Here is a 21,431-nt window from a genome sequence, read left to right as displayed (position 1 = left end):
TTGTGCACATCTCTTCCTAATTCGCAATCAATGACATCATGTTGTCTGACTGCAATCAGCCATGGTAAGAAAAATTACACTATGAAAATTATGTTTTGCAAAGCCTGGTTGTTAGAAAAAGAGAGGAATAGACTTTTAAAAAATGCATTTAAGATCAAACCACTTAGTTTATAATCAGGAAAATTTTCTAGTAATGGGTCCCACCTTAACACCTCATCTACTTCTGATAACTGTATATATACTTCATATCCATAGATATAGATACAGATAGAAATAGAGATACCAGTATAGTATAGCTGGCCAAGATGCAGCTTTCTCATGGTTAGTGTTTAAATGGTATTTCTCTTTCACCACTTTAAATTTTTCTTTGTCCTTATGTCTGTCAGGTGTGCATTGTTAAAAATGTAATGCTGGTTTTTGATTATTTTATGTAAGGCAACAATTATTATATTTCTGGAGAATATTGTCTATAAACATCTAATCATAATATATTTGAATTTATATTTTTCATATTACTGTTTTTTATTTGATTTACCTGTTTCACATATATCCTCTCTCATATTCCTCCATTTTAATTAAATACACACTTTAAAATTCAATTTTCCCTTATTAATCATACATTATTATTTTTATTGTTTTATAATTATTTTCTGTGCTCTGTGGCATTTGGGCACTCATCACCAATATCTTATTTTATGACCACTAAAGAACACTCTATAGAACATCAAATGAGTATTTTGCAACTGTGAATAAAATAAAAGCAAAGATACCTATGAAGCAATGTGGAGAAATATACAGATATATTGCTAAATAAAAAACAGCCATGTGTAAAAGAGCACTATAGCATGTTCCTCTTTATGTAACAATGAAGGGGAATAAAATACACATGTGTCTGCCCATTTGATCAGAAAGAAGCACAGGAAGACTAAATCAGAAACTGAGATTGTTTACCCACAGGAGGTGGGCAGAAGAGATGGAGAGATGAGTCAGATTTTTAATGTAGTTTTGACTGTGCTGTATTTTGCCACTAAAAAATAAATAGGAGAGGTGGTGAATAAAGCAAAATAGATTAAAACAATATAAATAAATTTAAATTATATTTCAAATTAACTCCAAAATTAGATTAAAGGGGAAAATAAAATAAATAACCTAAGCAATTCTTGAACCCAGAGTTTTGTCTATATACTCCCATAATTAAAAAGTCTAAACAAAGTTATAAGCTGTTGAGTATCATTAACAGTGTGTGAGTTCAAGATTCTGAAACAAGTCACCATATATCCAAAGACTCAGCAACTAAATAAACACGGAGGAAAAGGGTTTCACTCTCACTCTCGGGAAAAGGAGCTCTGTACACGGAAAAGGAGAGGCTGGGAAGGACTCTATGCCGTCAAACTAGAAATGGAGAGATATCAATCAGAAATCATGGGTTTTAAAATGTATAAATAGATTGCAATTTCTAAGTTTACTATATGAACATCTATACTGTTCCCTTTCCCCATTCTTTCTGTGCCACTCCTGACCCATCTCCTGTGGTAAAAACTTCCTTTAGTTTCTTAATTTCTGATTTTTCCTTCTGGTGTCTCTTTTATACATATTTTCCAGTTGGCTTCTCTGTGATCATTTAGAATCCTTGTAAGTATTGAAGACACTGAAAGTTTCAAAATAAATAACACTGGTAATGTAACTCAGAGAATAATAATCCATGAATCAATAATGATATAAATGAATAAATAAAGAAATGAGTGCAGAATAAGAATAAGTTCCTTCTTATAAAGGAATATCAACTTACACCTGCCAGAATGGTTACTATCAATAAATCAACGAACAACTGTTGGCAAGGAGTTTCCTCAAAAAATTAAAAATGGAACTGCCTTTCGACCTACTGATCCCTTTTCTGGAAATATATCCTAAGAATCCCAAAACACCAATCAGAAAGAATATATGCACCCCTATGTTCATAGCAACACTATTCACGTTTCTTAAGATCTGAAGACAGCTCACCTGCCCATCCGCAGAAGAGTGGATAAAAAAGCTGTGGTACATTTACACAATGGAATACTACATGGCTGTATAAAAGAAGGAACTCTTACCCTTTGCAACAGCAGAGATGGACCTGGAGAGTATTATGCAAAGCAAAATAAGCAAGTCAGAGAAAGACAAATACCATAAGTGGAGTCTAATGAACAAATAAACTGATGAACAAGATGGAATCAGAAGCATGGATACATAGAACAGAAAGGCAGAAACCAGAGGGGAGAAGGCTTGGGGTGACTAGATAAAGAAGTTGAAAGCATTAGCTAAAGAACATATTTGCATACCTCATGGACATGTACAATAGTGTAATGAAGGCCAAAGAAGTGGGGGGGGAGGGTAGTGAAGGTAACAAGGGGCAAGTCTGCAATAATGTCAACATTAAAATTTTTTTCATAAAAAGAATACAACTAAAAAAGAAGAAGAAATTATACAATTAGAAAACTCACCATTAGACCACCATATTGGCCATGTAGGCATCAGCAATGGATGTGAAACATAGTGGGTGAGATTTTAGTAAGAAAAATGTTAATGTTATGGTATCAAAATAACTACCCAAATGATACCAATTAATTACAAATTTAAAAGAGTAACTTCTAAAAAAATGGTAATATTATAGTACAGAGACCACCTTAACCAATTGATCAAGGATAAAAACTCTAGTAACTGGAAAAATTAATATCACAAGCCTAATTATATGCACTGTGGTATATATGCTGAAAACAAATGCTGAAAACAAAGCCTGAAACATATCTTATCTAATAAAAGGGTAATATGCAATTTGACCATCACTCCAGCACTCAAGATGGTCACCCCCATGTGGTCAAAGATGGCCGCCACAAGATGGCCAGCAGGGGAGGGCAGTTAGGAGGAACCCAGGCCTGCAGGGGAGGGCATTTGGTAGGGACCAGGCCTGCAGGGGACAGCAGTTAGGGGTGACTGGGCTGGCAGAGGAGGGCAGTTGCAGGGGGACCAGGCCTGCAGGGGAGGGCAGTTGGGGGGGTACCAGGCCTGCAGGGGAGGGCAGTTAGGGGTGACCAGGCCAGCAGGGGAGGGGAGTTAGGGGCAATTGGGCTGGCAGGGGAGCAGTTAGGCATCGATCAGGCTGGCAGGGGAGTGGTTAGGGGGTGATCATGCTGGCAGGCAGAAGCGGTTAGGGGCCATCAGGCAGACAGGCAGGCGAGCGGTTGGGAGCCAGCAGTCCTGGATTGTGAGAGGGATGTCTGACTGCTTGTTTAGGCCCAATCCCACTGGGTTCTGGGTAAACAGGCAGTTGGACATCCCTCAAGGGGTCCCAGATTGGAGACATACACCCCCTACACCCATGCACAAATTTTGTGCACTGGGCCTCTAGTATGTATATATGTATACACACATAAAAGGTAAACATAATAAAATGTTAATCATTAGGGAATCTGGCTAAAGCCTGTTCAGCAATTCTTGATACCATTTTCACAACTTTTACATATCTTTGAAATAATTTCAAAATAAAAAGTTGAAAAACCTTTTTCCCAGCTGGAGCAATGCCCAAGGACAAAGAAATCTAGGGTATGACTGGAATCAGGGACACTGTCCTCTAAGACTCCAGTCCCTCTGGCTCTTGGACACTCAGCTCCCCAAAGGGCAGTTAGAAATTAGCCACAGCTTGGGGACTTTGTTGCAGTCTCTCCTTAGTAGTTAAGTGTCATCTGTGGACTCATTACTCTGGAGCTGGTTAAGGAAAAGGAAAGTCTATATAAGTGCCAAGGCCCCTGATATTGCTTCTTTGTGTCTGGATGTTAAGTCTCCTGAGGAAAACCTGAGGAGATGGGCGTTAATCTGGAGCAGAAGGTGTCTGAACTCACCAATGAGCCCAGGTGAGAGGAGCTGGAAATCTGCCCTTGCCGATGGATCTGCCTGTGTGCTAGTGGGATCTTGTCTGAGACTCTGCGTCCATGACTCTGTGTGTGTGCATATGTTGTATATGCTTGTGTACGTGTTGTTTTATAGTTGTGTGTGTGTGTGTGTGTGTGTGTGTGTGCGCGCGCATGCATTTCTGTGTTTGCTAGGTATCTGACCCACATTCTTGTTTTAGGGTGTGCAGACAAGTTACCTCCTGGCTTGTGGTTAGGGACTGCTGATTCATGTCTGTGATTGTAAAGACTGGCATCACCGGGAGTGAGACTGTTGACTCTGCTGCTGGACAGGAAGATGCCCAACTTCACAAGGAACCAAGGTCATCTCTGAGAGGGCTCACACCTCTGCTCAGCAGCATGGGCTGGTGCATGTGCGAGCTCTGTTTGTAGGGGACACACTCGTGTGTGAGAACAGGAAGGTGTGTTGTTGGGTTTTCTCTGTCTGTTATCATGTGTGTGACCACGTGCATGGGGTGTTGTTGCTGGGTTAATGATGTGCCTATGACTGAATAGGCTTAACTGCCTCATGCTGACTGCTTCCCCAGGAAGGAGGATGTGTGCTGCTTGTTGTACTTGGTGTGGCTGTATGTGCATGTGTGTTGTCAGTGTATGTTTCTTGTGAGATTTTGAATTGTTTGTGGCCTTGTGAGTTTTGGTGATGCAGGTGTATAGTACAGAGGTATGTATATGTAGTGAGTTGAGTGTTTTCTAGGTGTGTCATGAGTCACCTGTGTTGATGTGCATTGAGAGTGTGTTTGTGGGTGAGGGGTGCATCATTGTGTGTTGTATGTCTCACTTTGTGTTTTACTTGTGAGTTGGATTTATATGAGTATCTATTAGCTGAACCCCACATTGACCATCCTTCCATTAGGATGGGAAAGTGGTCACAGGTGACTGGAATCCTCAAATCAGCTGTGTGTGTGTGTGTGTGTGTGTGTGTGTGTGTGTGTGTGTGTGTGTGTGACTTGTATGTGTGTCTGGGGCTTCCAACTTGCCCCCATGACCTCAAATATTTCTTTCAGAGCCCTTCTCCTGGGGCACCATTGGCTGAGATAAAATTCAAAGAACCCTTGATTCTGACACAGATCTGCTGAGCTTCTCACATACCTGAGTGTGACTGCATCACTCAGAGATTTTTAACACTTTCAGGCAAAGAAACATTAGGTGTCATGGTGCATGAAGTCAGAGTGCAGGACTGCTACCAAATGGTGGCAACCTTGAGACAGTCACTTAACTTGGTGGCCTCTGTTTTCAATGTACAAAGTAGAAGGAATGACACTTGCCTCAAAACACAGGCTCTCAACTAACATGTATTTGTAAGCAAATAATAATGAATGTAAGGGTCATTTGTCAATTGAGAAACATCAACATAATTGATGAGAGTTCTCTAGGTAGGGATCTAAGAAAAATCTGAAGTACTGGCAAAGGGTGTTCCCAAGGAAGGGGGAAGTTTCCGTGGGGAGTAGGTACGAGCATGAGCTTTGATCATGCAGACATATTAGACTGAACTGCATGACATAGTCAATATTTGATCATTTTTCTCCTTTACATTTATTGTTAATTAAAGTAGACATACAGTATTACATTAGATTCTTGTGTGTACAATGTGGTGATTCAACACTTATATACCTATCACCACAATAAGACTAGTAACAGTCAGTCACGTACAAGGTTATTACAATACTATTGACTCTATTAAAGAGTATGTGATACTTTTAACCTACAGAATATGGAAATACCTATAGTTTATATATGTATATGGAATTTATATCTCTTATATTTCTACTTCCTAACAACTGAAATAGGAAAAAGAACATTCATTCTTAGTGCCGCTGGGAAGATATTTAGTCTGGGAATGTAAGGCTGATGTTGGATTTAATTAGGAAAGTTCAATAAAGCCCTTAACATCGTGTTAAGCACAGTGTTTATGTCCCCAAAATGCTCAGCATTATTATGCAAGATAGTTTTTGGAATATTCTGTTCTGGGGATTTTCTGGTATCAAGTGGGTTTCAAAGGCCACCCATTTCTAGAGTGTCTCTGAGTTTACAGCTGAAGGTCAATGGGACCCAACAGGTTCACAGGAGGATTGTGACAGTGCTCCAACAACACCCACTCAGCACTGGAGTGTCATATTACTTTCAGGCAGAAAGAACTTTCACCGGTTTGTAGGGGCTCATCTTCTATTCCTGCCACAGTGAATTATTATGGTTTGGCTCTGGCCTAGTGTAGAAATGAATCCTCCATGCTTATCAAGATGTAAACTCATAGAAGTGAGGATCTTGCTTTCCTTGTTCACTGCTGCATCTCTGTCCTTAGTAGAGATGTTAAAAGTAATCCTACATAATAAAAGCCTAATATGCAAATTGTTTGTCTGGGAGTTCGACCAGGAGTTCGACTGCTCACTATGATGTGCACTGACCACCAGGGGGAGGCATGGAACATGGCAGGCATCGGTGACACGATGCTGGCAGTGGGTGGCAGTGGAGGCGCTGCCGGCCAGATGGGTCCCAACAAGAGCAGGACTGCAGCAGGATAGAGCAGGTTAGCGGGTGGCACCTGGTCATGGCAGGTGCGATCAATCACCCGGCAGATGGTGACCAGCGGCAGCAGTGGGGGGCTGATCAGTGGTGGGGGCAGGGTCACTGCCCGGCTCCCAGGCGCTGAGCGAGCTAGGTGGGGGGCCTGTCCCCGATCCATCTACCCACAGGCGGAATGGTGGAACAGGAGAGGGGGTGGCACCAGGCCATGGCAGGGTGCCATGTGTGATAGTAGGGCTGCGATGCTGGGGCCCGATCCCCGCAGGCCACCCCAAGGGACCCTACCCATGCACGAATTCATGCACCGGGCATCTAGTGTTTGAATAAAACAATGAATCCCCTCTGGCCTCTGTGTGATGATGTCTGTTTACTACTTTGGGGTTCAATGTTTTCCTGGAGCCAGACTAGAATGGAGGGAAGTTGTATATCTTCACAGATATGAAAAATTAAAATGAACGTATTTAAAAATGGTTTTCTCAGAGAATGACAGTATGAGATGTGATGGTTCTGGTCATCATGTTTAATTTCCTGAGATTCCCACACTTTCTTCATCCCCAGCAGACCGAAGAGCAGCATGAGGCCCGAGAACCAGAGCAGTGTGTCCCAGTTCCTCCTCCTGGGGCTCCCCATCCCACCAGGGCAGCAGGGCATGTTCTTCACCCTGTTCCTGAGCATGTACCTGACCACGGTGCTGGGCAACCTGCTCATCATCCTGCTCATCAGGCTGGACTCCCGCCTGCACACACCCATGTACTTCTTCCTCAGCCACTTGGCCTTCTCTGACATTTCTCTTTCATCTGTTATTGTCCCTAAGATGCTCATGAACATGCAGACTCAGCAACAATCCATCTCCTATGAGGGATGCATTACTCAGTTGTATTTTTTCATACTTTTTGCTGGTCTTGACAATTTTCTTCTGGCTGTGATGGCATATGACAGGTACGTGGCCATCTGTCACCCCCTGCACTACACCGCCATCATGAGGGAGGGGCTATGCATGCTACTGGTGATGGGCTCTTGGATTACTGCTTGTGGCAATTCCATGTTGAACACCCTCCTCTTGGGTCGACTGTCCTTCTCTGCCAACAATACCATCCCTCACTTCTACTGTGACCTTGCTGCGCTCCTGAAGCTGAGCTGCTCTGATGTCTCCCTCAATAAGCTGATGATTTTCACCGAGGCAGGAATGCTTTTCTTTTTGTGTCTTGGTATTATTTTGGGCTCCTATATCCATATAGGGACTATCATGCTGAAGGTGCCCTCCACTAAGAGACTCTTTAAAACCTTTTCTACCTGTGGCTCCCATCTCTCTGTGGTGTTGTTATACTACGGTACATCTGCAGGTGTTTACTTTTCCTCCTCATCATGGGGTTCCAAAGACATAATTGCTTCGGTCATGTATACGGTAGTTACCCCCATGCTGAACCCCTTCATCTACAGCCTGAGGAACAGAGATATAAAACAGGCCTTAGAGATGTGTGTCAATAGGATTAAGTTCTTTAAGCAGCAATCACTAAATCCTCCTGCTCCAGTCAGGAGCACAATGAGATAGATCTCCTAAAATTATTGTATAGTCGACACCTCCATATAACTTTCCTAGAATATGCATTCTCTTGTCTGGTATAAGCATTATTATATGTGCACTAGCTCATGTTTGCTTCTTGCGTTAATAATTTTTTATTCCCAATTGATAATTTTTGCTTGTTCAACATCTCTTATAAGATAATGCAAAATCCTATGCAAAACAAGTTACACAATCATAATTGCGGGTTTGTCTCTTTTTGTTTTGAGATATGTCATTTTTTTGCTTATACATTTTTAACATTTTTTATTACTAATCGTGTATTGAAAGCAGTAAGAGGTTCCACGACACCAGATAAACCAGTTCTGAGATTTTTCCCAAGATAAATTTTAACAGCTCTAGTTTCTTCAGTGTTTTATCAAAATACAAAAGAAAAAACTACAGGTGGTTGTTTTTTATGTCAATCTGACCCTTGCAGGCTGAGGGAGTGAAAGCACATGTGGTCGGGGGCTCTGAGGAGCTAGGCTCTAAGATGACTGGTCACCTGTCTGCATTCCTATTGGTGATACCCAGACAACCTAGAGCAAGTGAGTGTGTGTAGGGACCATGGGAGTCTCCTATTTTGTCCAGAGTGGTCCCACCAAAGCACCTATGCTGACCCACACTGACCAAAGGGAAGGCTGGGGTTCCTTCAAGGAGTCTGAGTGGTGGCCGCAGCCCCCAGCCCACCCCTATAGGCAGTGGTGTAAGCACAGGTACAAGCACGAATGCTATGGGATGCAGACGACCCAGTGAGACAAAGCCAATCAGGGACCGTAAGTGACATGCAGAATGTATTGTGGCTGGTTCTGCCCACTGCACGCTCCAGATGGGAGACAGACCACAGGCAGACTGGACTCAAGCTGTTACTGCAGAACCTACACTGGCACATTTCTCCCTTCTCTGTGTTAAAATGTATCCTTACCTTGTATTTATATTATAAAAAATGTACTGAGTTTGGGTTAAAAACCAACCACCAAAATGGATTTCAACACAGATTTAAAGCCCAGAGGAGGAGCATTGAGGTAATCTCTCACAGCAACTCCCAGAGGCCCCGCCCCGGGTGCCTAAAATCCTTTCTCAGTACTAAACAGTGGGTTGATTCTGTTTTCTTTTGTTTGTTTGTTTGTTTGTTTGTTTACAATAAGAAAAGCTGAGTAATATTGTATAGGAGTACCAGAAACTGCCTCATTGGAAACAAGAACTATTTACATCAAATAAAAACCCATTTGCAGGCTGCATCTGCACATGTACAGCATGATGAAGCACACTAGGACCGACCATGGAGACAGCTTCTGGCACTCACACCACAGGGGCACATCTGCCACATGAGAGGAAAGCAAGGGTGAAGGAGGGAGTGAGGGGGAAGAGAGGAGTTCGGCTCACTTCTGGTTCTGGAGCTGAATGAACAGCCAGTCCAGTCTTTCATAGAGCCCGTCCCTACTGGTGGCACAGGTAGCATCAATGTACCAGTTCCTGTGGCACAGAGAGTGAAGGCCCAGCTTGTCTGTGATCTCAGCTGCATTCATGGCATTGGGAAGGTCCTTCTTGTTTGCAAACATGAGCAGGACAGCATCCCTGAGCTCATCCTCCGCCAGCATCCGCATAAGCTCCTCTCGAGCCTCATTCACATGCTCTCAGTCATTGCTGTCAACCACAAAGATGAGCCCTTGTGTGTTCTGGAGGTAATGGCGCCACTGAGGCTGGATCTTGTCCTGGCCACCCACATCCCAAACAGTGAAGCTGATGTTCTTATACTTCACAGTCTCCACGTTGAAATCTACGGTGGGGATAGTGGTCATGATCTCACCCAGTTTCAGTTTGTACAGGATGGTGGTCTTCCCCGCAGCGTCCAGGCCCACCATGAGAATGCACATTTCCTTTTTGCCAAAAAGGCCCTTGAAGAGGTTCGCAAAGATACTCCTCACACTGTAGACTGGAGGGAGAGACACTGGCCAGAGAAACCCGAGGCAGCTGCAGTGCTGCTGCTACTCCGAGCCAGGCATTGGTTTCACTCCCACTCATTTTTAACATTTTTATGTTATAGAACACTCATTCATTTAGCATCATGATCTGTTTCTGGTGATCTTTCTTTTTTTTGAACTGATTTTTTTATGCTGGCTTTTGTTGGCTTCTGGCTGATTATGTTGGCTGACTGCAATCAGCCATGATAAGAATAATTACACTACAAAAATTGGTATGTGCTACAAAGCAAGGTTGTTAGAAAAAGAGACTTTTTAGGAATTCATTTAAGAGCATACCACTAGTTTTATAATTAGGAAGAGTTTATTGTGATGGGTCCCTACCTTAACATCTCATTTACTTCTGCTATTAATATAAATAATTTATATCGATACTACTGGCCTGGTGTATGAAATTTGTGCACGGGTAAGGTCCCTATGGCTGGCCAGCAATCAGGGCTGATCGGGCTGACAGCCGGGGCCTTCCTTCATTCTGCTCCACCCCTTAGTGGTCAGCGCACATCATAGTGAGCAATCGAACTCCTGGTCTCCTGATCGAACTTCCAAGGGGACACTTTACATATTAGCCTTTTATATATATAGACTAGTGGCCTGGTGCACGAAATTTGTGCACAGAGGGGGCAGTTTCCTTAGCCCAGCCTGCACCCTCTCCAATCAGGGACCCCTTGGGGGATGTCCGACTGTCAGTTTAGGCCCAATCAGGATCGGGCCTAAACCGGCAGTCAGACATCCCTCTCACAATCTGGGACCACTGGCTCCTAACCGCTCACCTGCCTGCCTGTCTGATTGCCCCTAACTGCCTCTGCCTGCCTGATCACCCCTAACTGCCCTCCCTTGCCGCCTGATCTCACCCTCAACTGACCTCTCCTGCCAGCCTGATCTCACCCCCAACTGCCCTCCCCTGCCAGCATGGTTGCCCCCAATGGCCTTCCCCTGCCGACCTGATCTTGCCCCCAACGTCCCTCCCCTGCTGGTGTGATCTTGCCCCCAACGTCCCTCCCCTGCTGGTGTGATCTTGCCCCCAACTGCCCTCCCCTGCCGGCCTGATCTCGCCCCCAACTACTCTCCTCTGCTAGCCAATTTGGTTCTAATTGGTCATTTTCTTTGCCAGTGTCAAAGCTCCACCTCCTAGGCAGCTATTGGCTTCTCACAGTTGACCCAGATTTGGTTCTGATTGGCTGGTTTCTATGCCAGTCAGTGTCTCTGGGCCTATTAACAGGGCCTGATCAGAAAGGCAGGGCTGATCAGCAGCCCTGGTGGAGGCCTGGAGAGAAATGGACACAGGGCTGCTGGCCAGGCTCGGAGGGAAAGAGAGAGGCAAGTGCTGGTCCAAAGCTTCCACATACACTACAGATCAGCCCCTGCTTCTCTCTTCAGGTCTCTTTTCGAGCCTGATTCACAGCCCCCTCAGCAGTCACTGCTGGGTCACTGGGCCTGCAGCCACAGTAGTCAGTGGTGGGTCCCCTGGCAACCCAGCTCTGACTGCAGGACTGACTTCCAGATTGGTGTTCTGATTAGCCAGTTTCTATGCCAGTCAGCGTCTCTGGGCCTATCAACAGGGCCTGATCAGACAGGCGGGGCTGATCAGCAGCCCTGGTGGAGGCCTGGAGAGAAATGGACGCAGGGCTGCTGGCCAGGGTCTGAGGGAAAGAGAGAGGCAAGTGCTTGTCAAAAGCTGCCTCAGACGCTACAGATCAGCCCCTGCTTCTCTCTTCAGGTCTCTTTCCGGGCCAAAGCCCCCTCAGTAGTCACTGCTTGGTCACCGGGCCTGCAGCTACAGTAGTCAGTGCTGGGCAGCCATGGCAACCCAGCGCTGACTTCAGGTTGTTCAGCCTTTGGTCATGATCAGTGGTTACACCTGGCTCTTTATTATAGAGATAGGTATAGATACATATATAGATATAGATAAGGTAGAGATATAGATACTAGTATAGTATAGTATGGTATAGTACAGTATAGTTAAGATGCAGCTTTCTTGTGGTTAGTGTTTAAATGGTATTTCTTTTCCATCACTTTAAACTTTTCTTTGTCATTATGTCTGTCAGGTGTGCATTGTTTAAAATGTAATGCTGGATATTGTTCATTTATGTGAAGTAATAATTATATTTCTGGATAATATTGTCTATGGACATCTAATTTAATCATAATACATTTGAATTAATTGTTTCCTTATATTTGCTATTTGACTCACCTGTTTCCCATATATTCCTCTTGTCTTCCTCTGTTTTAAGTAAATATATACATTCAATTCCATTTTCTGTCTATGAACTTATTAATCATACATTATTATTATTTTATAATTCTTTTATCAGCTGTATGTAGGGATCACTTCTTACTTTCTATTTAGCCATTTGAAGTATACAATTTAGTGGCATTTAGGACACATATCACCAATATCTCATTTTATGACCATTAAAGAAAACTCTATAAAACATCAACTGAGTATTTTTCAATTGGAAAACTAAACAAAGATATCTATGAATCAATGTGGATAAATATTAGAATACTAGAGGCCCAGTGGAGAAATATTAGAATACTAGAGGCCCGATGCACAAATTCATGCACAGATGGGGTCCCTCGGTCTGACCTGCTATCGGGGCCCATAGGGGCTCTCTCGCCCAGTCCAGATCAGGGACAGTGGGGGCAGGGGAGAGGGACCATGGGAGGTTGGTGGGCCATCCCAATTGGGGCTGATCAGGGCTGGCTATCTTGGGGGAGGGACCATGGGATGTTGGCCAGCCAGGACCGCCAGAGGTTGGCCGGCCATGGGAAGTGGGCTATGAGAGCCCACTGACCACCAGGGGGCAGCTCCTGCATTGAGAGTCTGCCCCCTGGTGTTCAGTGCGCATCATAGCGACTGGTTGACTTGCTCAGGTCGTTCCGGTCATAATAGTCGCTTAGGCTTTTATATATATAGATATTGCTAAGTGAAAAAAAGCAATGTGTAAGAGTATTTATAACATGCTACTTATGTAAAAATGAAGGGGAATAAAATATACATGTGTCTTCCATTTGAGCAGAAAGAAGCACAGGAATAAATAAATTAGAAGCCCTAGCTGGTTTGGCTCAGTGGATAGAGCATCATCCTGCAGACTGAAGGGTCCCAGGTTCGATTCTGGTCAAGAGCACATGCCTGGGTTGGGGGCTCGAATCCCAGAGGAGGCGTGTAGGAGGCAGCCAATCAATGATTCCCTCTCATCATTGATGTTTCTATCTCTCTCTCCTTCTCTCCCTTTCTCTCTAAAATTAAGCCAAGAGGTAATTCAAATCCAGAGGAAGGAATATAAAACACTAAATATGTGAAGATATAGGTATAGGAATATGTGGTGTGTATGTAATTATACGTGTGTGTATATACAAATACTTATATTTCTACTCTTACACAATTTCATTTTTCCTTTCTGAAGTTCCTTAAAAACCATATAACTTCTTAAAGCAAAATAAAAAATTGTATTATTTGCTTTAAAATAAATAAATAAATAAGAAAAAAATAAAGAAACTAATAAAATTGTTAACCTACAGGAGGTGGGGCAGAAGAGATGAGAAGATGAGTAGAACTATTTGTGTAGTTTTGTCTATGTTGTCTTTTGCAAGTAAAACATAAATATTAAAAGTGGTTAATAAAGGAAAATTGAATAAAACAAATCAAATGAGCCTAACTAATTTTCAAATTAACTCCAAAATTTGCTTAAGTGGAAAATAAAGTAGGTACCCGAAGTAAGTATTGAACCCAGTATTTTGTCTATATATCTCAATTAAAAATAAAATACGAAGCCTGGTGAGTGTGTGGCTCAGTGGTTGAGCATTGACCTATGAACCTGGAAGTCAAAATTTAATTCCCAGTCAGGGAATATACCTGAGTTGCAGGTTCAATCCCCAGTGGGGGTTTGCAGGAGGCAGCTGGTCAATGATTCTCTCTCATCATTGATATTTCTATCTCTCTCTCACTCTCACTTCCTCTCTGAAATCAATAATATATGTATATATATATGTATATATATATATGTATATAAAAGAAAAAAGTTATCTTCATATAATACCAAATTATTTACAAATGATAACTCTTAATTACAAGGTTAACAGGGAGGATTTCCTATAGAGAACCTGGCAGACCACCTTAGCTCACCGATCAACGGTAAAAACACTAGAGATTTCATGATGGCTGCTGAGAAGTTGGAATCTGTGCCCACTTGCTACCAGCCCCCAACCAGATTTGCAGCTAAATTGTAAGGAAATCAACTTGAAAGACCAACTGAAGAAAACTTGATGTGAAAAATTATAACTAAGGAGTATAGAAGAGGCCACATAGAGACTTGTAAGAAGGGTAAAGACCTCGAAAGAGAGAACCCCTCACACAGGTGGGACTGCAGCTGAAAAGCTGAGGGATATGGCAGTTATGAAGCTCACTCCCTCTAGGAGTGAGGGGTCTCAACCCCACACAGAGATCCCCAACCCCGGGCAACAGAGTCAGGAAGAGGAGCTTGAGTAGCATCTGGTGGTGGGGATTCTGTCCACCTGGGAGATTTGGACCATATCACTCCAGGGAAATTGCACTCTTATTGTTATCAGATGGGAGTTCACACCAAATTCTGACTGCTAGAGAGGCCACACAGCCATACTCAGGTCATGTAGAGGGGTCTGCTGGCTACACCCAGACGACTAAGGGGCCATTTATTTTCTTGAAAGCCTTTGGGTGAAGACCCTGGCAGTGACTAAACTGTGGCATGGGAAAGAGGAACAGGCGCCTCTACCTCCAGCACACAGTCTATGCCCCTCCGTCCACCTGTTGAGCTGATTGGCCTGCCTTATCTTACTGTATTCAGCAGGACAGAGGAGTGGCCCCCTGGAATTTTCATCTTGTCCTGCTAGGTTTGAAGCTCAGTGGAGCTGGATTTTAGCCTGATTTGCAGGGTTTGGAGCCTAAATGGAGCTGAGACCAGCAATGTGGAAAGATCAGACAGCCACACAGGGCTTCTTTTCAGCTTTGTCCTGATTGGTTGGGCAGCATGGTGGTGCCAGGGATATGTTCAGATCTGGAATTTTCACCTGTGTCTCTTGGGGAGGCTTCTGTTTGGGAGACAGACAAGCAAATGCTGGGTTCTGTGGCTACATTGTGGGCAGGCAAATCCAAGCTCCCCTGCAAGTTTAGCCTGCTTTTTCCTGAGAAGGAGGAGTGCCCATCACCCTCCTAAAGGTTGCAGGCACCATTCCCAACAGGACATTGTTTGGATCACCCCTGCCCAGTCACAGACGTACCCACTGGGAGGGGAGAGAGAGGGGGGACTGGTTCACAGTGAGGACATTCAAAGTCTGAGACCCTTGGAGACTACTGTCTTGAATGGGGAGAAAGTGCTTAGCCTCCTCCTGTGGGCTGGGCCAGCATCATCCTCAAGAAGAGACTCTTGATCAATCCCCCTGAGCTTAGGTTTGATGGCTAAGCTCCTGTAGAGGGGATGGCTGTCTGTATGTAAACCTGAACCTACATTGAGTCCCGCTAGGGAGCTAGAGTTGGAGACTCTGGGTTTGGCTTTGAAGTAGAGAATACAGTACTTTCCCCTCACATGCATGATCCCAAAGTAGGGTTCACACAAGTCCTATCTTGGCTAGCCTGAGTATACCCTATAGTCTCTCTTGAAAAGGCTCTGGAGGAAGACCAGGCAACCTCAGGGGGTAGGTGGAGTAGCTGACAGGTGGAGGCAGACCATAGGGAGCCTTGCTCCTATCACAGAATGGTCCCTAGCTCTAACCAGGAAGAAGCTCACCCTTTACACACAGGTCCAGTATATGCAGACACAAACAGTGATCAGTTTGGTAACTACAGAACATTAGCCCGAGACTTGCTACACACAATGTCTGATAGTGATCTGCACCTGAATGGCTCCCAAGTGGACCCAGAACTAACACAACCAGTGGTGGGCCTCAGACCACACAGAAGCTCAACCCTACTAGCAATACAAGCTGCACACCCAAAACAGGATCCCAATGCAACAGACCCTGCTGGGAACACACCACCTCTGGAGTTAGCCCCTGCACAGTGTCTCATACAAGGTGATGGAGGTTAATCCTTATAGTCACTGAGCCTGAAGGGTTAACTGTACTAACCAACAGAAAACAAGCCCCACCTACAACAGGGTGTGCACATAACCCACAAGAGACATTTCTTAGAGCACTCAGCTCAGGAAATCAAGCAATTGCACCACTGGGTCCCAAGAAACACCTACTACATAAGGCCACACCATGAAGAGGGCATCATCACAGTTCTATCTAATACACAGAAACAAGTACAAATAAGCAACCAAAAAAAAGGAGACAAAGAAATAGGACCCAAATGAAAAAACAAAAACAAACAAATAAACAAACAAAAACACACACACACAGGGGGAATTTAAAGAAAAAGAGCTAAATGAAATGGAGGCAAGCAATTTATCAGATATAGAGCTCAAACAAAGGTTTAAAGGATTCTCAACTTAAAGAATTAAAAAGAGAGCAACAAGAAAAGCCCAGAATAAGTAGAAGGAAGGAAATAGTAAACAACAGAGTAGAAATAAATGACACAGCAACAAAAAACACACACACACAACAACACAAAAACAAACAATACAAAAGATCGATAAAACAAGAGCTAGTTCTTTGATAGGATAAACAAGATTGATAAACCTTTACCCAGACTCACCAAGAAACAAAGAGAGAGGACTCAAATAAACAAAATCAGAAATGAAACAGGTGAAGTAACAACTGACCCCACAGAAATATAAAGGATTGTAAAAAAAAAAAAATACTGTGAACAATTCTATTCCAACAAACTGGGCAACCTTGATAAAATAAACATATTCTTAGAAAAATACTAGATATCAAGTTATACTACAAAGCCACTGTACTCAAAAGAGCTTGCTACTGGCCCAAGAACAGACATATAGACCAACGGAACAGAATAGAGAATCCAGAAATCGACCCAACCTATTATGCTCAATTAATATCTGACAAAGGAGGCAAGAGCATACAATGGAGTCCAGACAGTCTCTTCAATAAATGGTTTTGGGAAAATTGGACAGATACATGCAAAATAAAAAAATTAGACCATCAACTTACACCATACACAAAAAAATAAACTCAAAATGGATAAAAGACTTAAATGTAAGATGTGAAACAATAAAAATCTTAGAAGAAACAATAGGCAGCAAAATTTCAGATATCCCTCATAGCAATGTGTTTACTGATACATCTCCTAGGATAACGGAATCTAAGGAGAAATAAACAAATTGGACTACATCAAAATAAAAAGTTTCTGCACAGCAAAAGAAACCATCAACAAAATAACAAGAGAACCCATTGCATGGGAGAACATATTTGCCAATGATACATCTGATAAGGGGTTAATCTGCAGAATTATAGGGAACTCATACAATTTAACAAAAGGAAGATAAACAATCGAATTAAAAAATGGGCAAAGGACCTAAATAGACACTGCTCCAAAGAGGACACACAGATGGCCAATAGACATATGAAAAAATGCTCAATATCTCTAATCATCTGAGATATGCAAATTAAAACCACTATGAGATGTCACCTCACACCTGCCAGCATGATATCATCAATAAATCAATAAATCAATGAACAGCAAGTGCTGGAAAGGATGTGGAGAAAAAGGAACCCTAGTACACTGTTAGTGGGAATGTAGACTGGTACAACCACTATGGAAAAGAGTGTTAAGTTTCCTCAAAAAATAAAAAATGGAACTGTCATTTGACCCCATGATCCCACTTTTCAGAATATATCCTAAGAAGCCTGAAACACCAAGCAGAAACAATATATGCATCCCCATGGTCAGAGCAGCATTATTTACAATAGCTAAGATCTGGAAACAACTGAAATGGCCATCAGTATGTAAATTGATAAAAAATACAGTGGCGCATTTGCAGAATGGAATACTATACAGCTGTAAAAAGAAGGGTATCAACCTTTGAGACAGTATGGTGGGACTTGGAGAGTGTTATGTCAGTCAGAAAAAGACGAGTAACACATGATCTCACTTATACGTGGAATCTAATGAACAAAATAAAGTGACGAACAAAAGGACCCAGAGACATTGAAGCATGCAACGGACTGATGTATTTCAGAGGGAAGGCGGGGCAGGGAGAGATTTACCAAAGAACTAATATGCATATATGCATAACCATGGACACAGACAATAGTGCAGTGAAGGCATGGGGAGAGGGTCGAGGGGGGGCAATGGGGAAAAAGGGAACATCTGTAATACTTTCAACAATAAAGATAAATGTTTTTAAAAGATAAATTTAAAAAAATAAAAAGAAGTTACAAAATAGTCATGAAGATATAAATTACAGCATAAGGAATATAGTCAATAATATTGTAATAACTGTGTGTTGCCCATTAGGTACTGGAAATATCAGGATGAACACTTTGGAAAGTACATGATTGTCTAACCACTATGCTGTACATGTGAAACTAATACAAAATAATATTGTATGTAAACTATAATTTAATTTTTTAATTTAAAAAATTAGAAAAAGAAGTATCACATGATCTTACTCATATGTGGAATCTAACAAGATAAACTGATGAACAAAATAGATCCAGAGACATAGAAGCATGGAACAGACTGACGAATCTTAGAGGGAAGGCTGGAGAGCGGGGGTTGGAAGTGATTAACCAGGGACCTTATATGCATATATGCATAGCCCATGGACACAGACAATAGTGTGGTGAAGGCCTGGAAGGGGGTTTGTGGGATGGAGGTCAATGTAAAAAAATACAAAGGGGACATCTGTAATGCTTTCAACTAAATAAAAATACACTTAAAAAATAAAAATAAAAACACCAAGATTTTTTGAGGTTTAAGTGACATAATAAACTTAATACATTTAAAGTATACAATTTGGATAGTTTTGACATATGTATACACCCATTAAGCTATCACTACAGGCTGTCAGGACCAGGAAGTTTCCCCAAGCCTACCTCCTGCTCCCTCTTTGCTCCTCACCTCTGTCCCCCAGGGGAACCGCTGATCTGTTTCTATCACATCAACTGGTTAGCACCTCCTAGAAGTTTATCTAAATGGGGTCATACAGAATATATTCTTTCATTGCTGCCTTCTTTCACTCAGCATAAGCATTTTGAGGTTCATCTATGTTTAATATGTATCAATACATGGTACATTCTTTGAGCTCATTAGATCATGCTTTTTTTTGGCAAGTAGTATTCCATTGTTTAGATGTACCACAGCTTTTTTGCCCATTCATCTGTTGATGGACATTTGAGATTGTTCCTAGTTGCAACCCTGATTTTTGTTGTACCCCAGCACTTTGTGCCATTTACCGACCATATTTTTAATTAAAATTTGTTTTCTGCCCCCCCCCCTGCTTGAATGTGTGCTCTCCAAGAGGAATTTCTGTTTGTTTTATTCACTGCTGTCTCCAGAGTATATTTACTTTTGTGAGAACCTTAGTAATTATTTAAGAGAATGTTTCAATGAATGAACAAATGAATCATTCAACATTACCAAGTGCCCATTTCAGCCATAGCTGATACAGACTTTGACAGTAATTCTAAACATTTATTAACCTTCCATTATGTGCTCATTTAATCATCCCTCAAAGTCACCTGAAGAGTAGTAGTATTATTCCTACTTTGAAGGACCCAGGTCTCAGAGATCTTTGATAAATCAGGCATGCTCTCTTAGTAATGGAACAGAGCCCAGAGTCTTTTCCCCAGAGCCTTTAGACACAATCCCATTGCCCCTGAACAAGGCACAGACCCTTCCCTATGGACCCCACAGGGGATGGGGAGACCAGTACATTTGAAGGGGCTTTGTGTTGGAATAGAGGTCTGTGTAGTGTTTTGCCAGCTTGCTGAAGCCCGTACACTGCCTGGGCCATACATTGCTGTGCGGAGAAGCTGAAATTGTGATGCAGAGGCTATGGGCAACTGGGAACCTCCTGCTTCCCATCCAGAGACTTGACCAGAGGCCCGAGGTATCACTGACATTAGGAACACTTTCTCCTGGGACTCCAGGTACATACAGCTCAGCTCCTCTGGCCCCTAAACATGTTCCTTCTCAAGGGGCCTGCCTGGAGGAAGTTGGGCAGTTATCCCAATTGACTGCTGCTCTTCTCAGGGACTTGGGGCTGTCTCCCTCTGAGGTCTCTTTCTGCTACTAACAAGGGAGATTCTGCCTGTTGTTTTGAAGCTGCTGAACAGACATAAGAGTTTGTAAAGGTCCTAGAGCCACAAAGGTTTGTTCCCTTTCCTTTAATCCTGGGTCTCCTGCACAGAAACTGAGGATTCGGGAAACAGCACAAAGCACAAGGTATCAGAACTCATAGCCCTGGTATTAGAAGGGACCCAGAAATCTGCATAGTCGTGTGTGTGTGTTGTGTTGTATGACTTTGTGTGTGTGTGTGTGTGTGTGTGTGTGTGTGTGTGTGTGTGTGTCACTGACTCACACACTGAATGCCTCCACCAAGGACATGTATAAGTCAGAGAAGGCGGAAAGTTTCCTCAGCGATGTGTACCTTATTTTACCTGTGTTTTGCTGCCTGTGTGCTGTATGGAAGACCTTGTGCATCACTTGTGATTTGAATGTGTGACTGCAATGTGTGTGGTGGAGGATGCTTGGTGGTTATGTGTGTGCAACTGTGTTGCACACCTGTGAGTGTATTTTGTGTGAGTTTTGCATAGATTTGTGTGACTTGACTCACACTCTGGCTGTATTTACTTAGCTTGAGTGTAAGCCAGGGAAGTCTGTAAGTCTCCCTTTGGCAGGGCTGTGGCTGTGATAGTGTGTGAGTGCTCTTGTGTGTAACAAACTCACACCTTGACTTCCTTCACACAGAAGATATGTAGGATGGAGACTTAAAACCAAGATACTGAAAAAGGCCAAAACAAACAAACAACAAAAAAAAACCCATCCTACTTTCATACATTTGGACTCACCATAGCTACAGACCAGAACCCACACAGGCAGCTTAAAAAAAAAAAAGCCCATTTTGAAGATCTGTTGGGGGCCATTTTTTAGTGATTTGAATAATACAGGAGCATCCCTGGAAGCCCAATGTTTTTGAACTTCTTCGTCAACTTTGTTACATAGTTTAGAAACTAAATGCTCATATCTGAGGTCACATATGTCTACACTCAATTCTTTGTCTTTTTCCCACCTAATAGCTTTGTGGTCATACATGCTCAGCAGCCTCCACTGTCAAATGGGAATAATGACAATCACTGTGGAATCTGGTCTGTAAGGTGCTTAACTTCTAGCACATTGTAAGCACTTAGTAATTTGTATCTTGTAGAGGCCATGACACCTGACTCTCCATTTCCTGAATGCTAGAGGACAATACCTGGTACACTGACAGGAAAATTAGTCCAACCAAAGACTCCTCCTGACCTCCAGGCAGCCGCTTCTCC

At 42.7% G+C, this 21,431-nt stretch overlaps 1 protein-coding gene and 1 pseudogene across 2 annotated transcripts; one reads left to right on the top strand and one right to left on the bottom strand.

Moving 5' to 3' along the window:
• Positions 1 to 7,038: 7,038 nt before the first annotated feature.
• On the top strand, positions 7,039 to 8,016 carry LOC308248379 (olfactory receptor 1J4-like; the record flags this gene model as incomplete). The annotated part of the gene is made up of 1 exon (XM_080668333.1): positions 7,039 to 8,016. The coding sequence occupies one exon, from the start codon at positions 7,039 to 7,041 to the stop codon at positions 8,014 to 8,016; it is 978 nt and encodes a 325-aa protein (XP_080524459.1).
• Positions 8,017 to 9,407: 1,391 nt separating this feature from the next.
• On the bottom strand, positions 9,408 to 9,986 carry LOC308247852 (ADP-ribosylation factor 1-like; annotated as a pseudogene). The gene has a single exon. The product of its transcript is annotated as an ADP-ribosylation factor 1-like (transcript).
• Between the last annotated feature and the right edge of the window lie 11,445 nt (positions 9,987 to 21,431).

This window comes from Plecotus auritus (genome assembly GCF_963455305.1).
Source record: "Plecotus auritus genome assembly, chromosome: 5".
Lineage (NCBI taxonomy): Eukaryota > Metazoa > Chordata > Mammalia > Chiroptera > Vespertilionidae > Plecotus > Plecotus auritus.
Note: the sequence above shows the minus strand (reverse complement) of the source record. Positions and strands in the feature narration are given on the sequence as shown.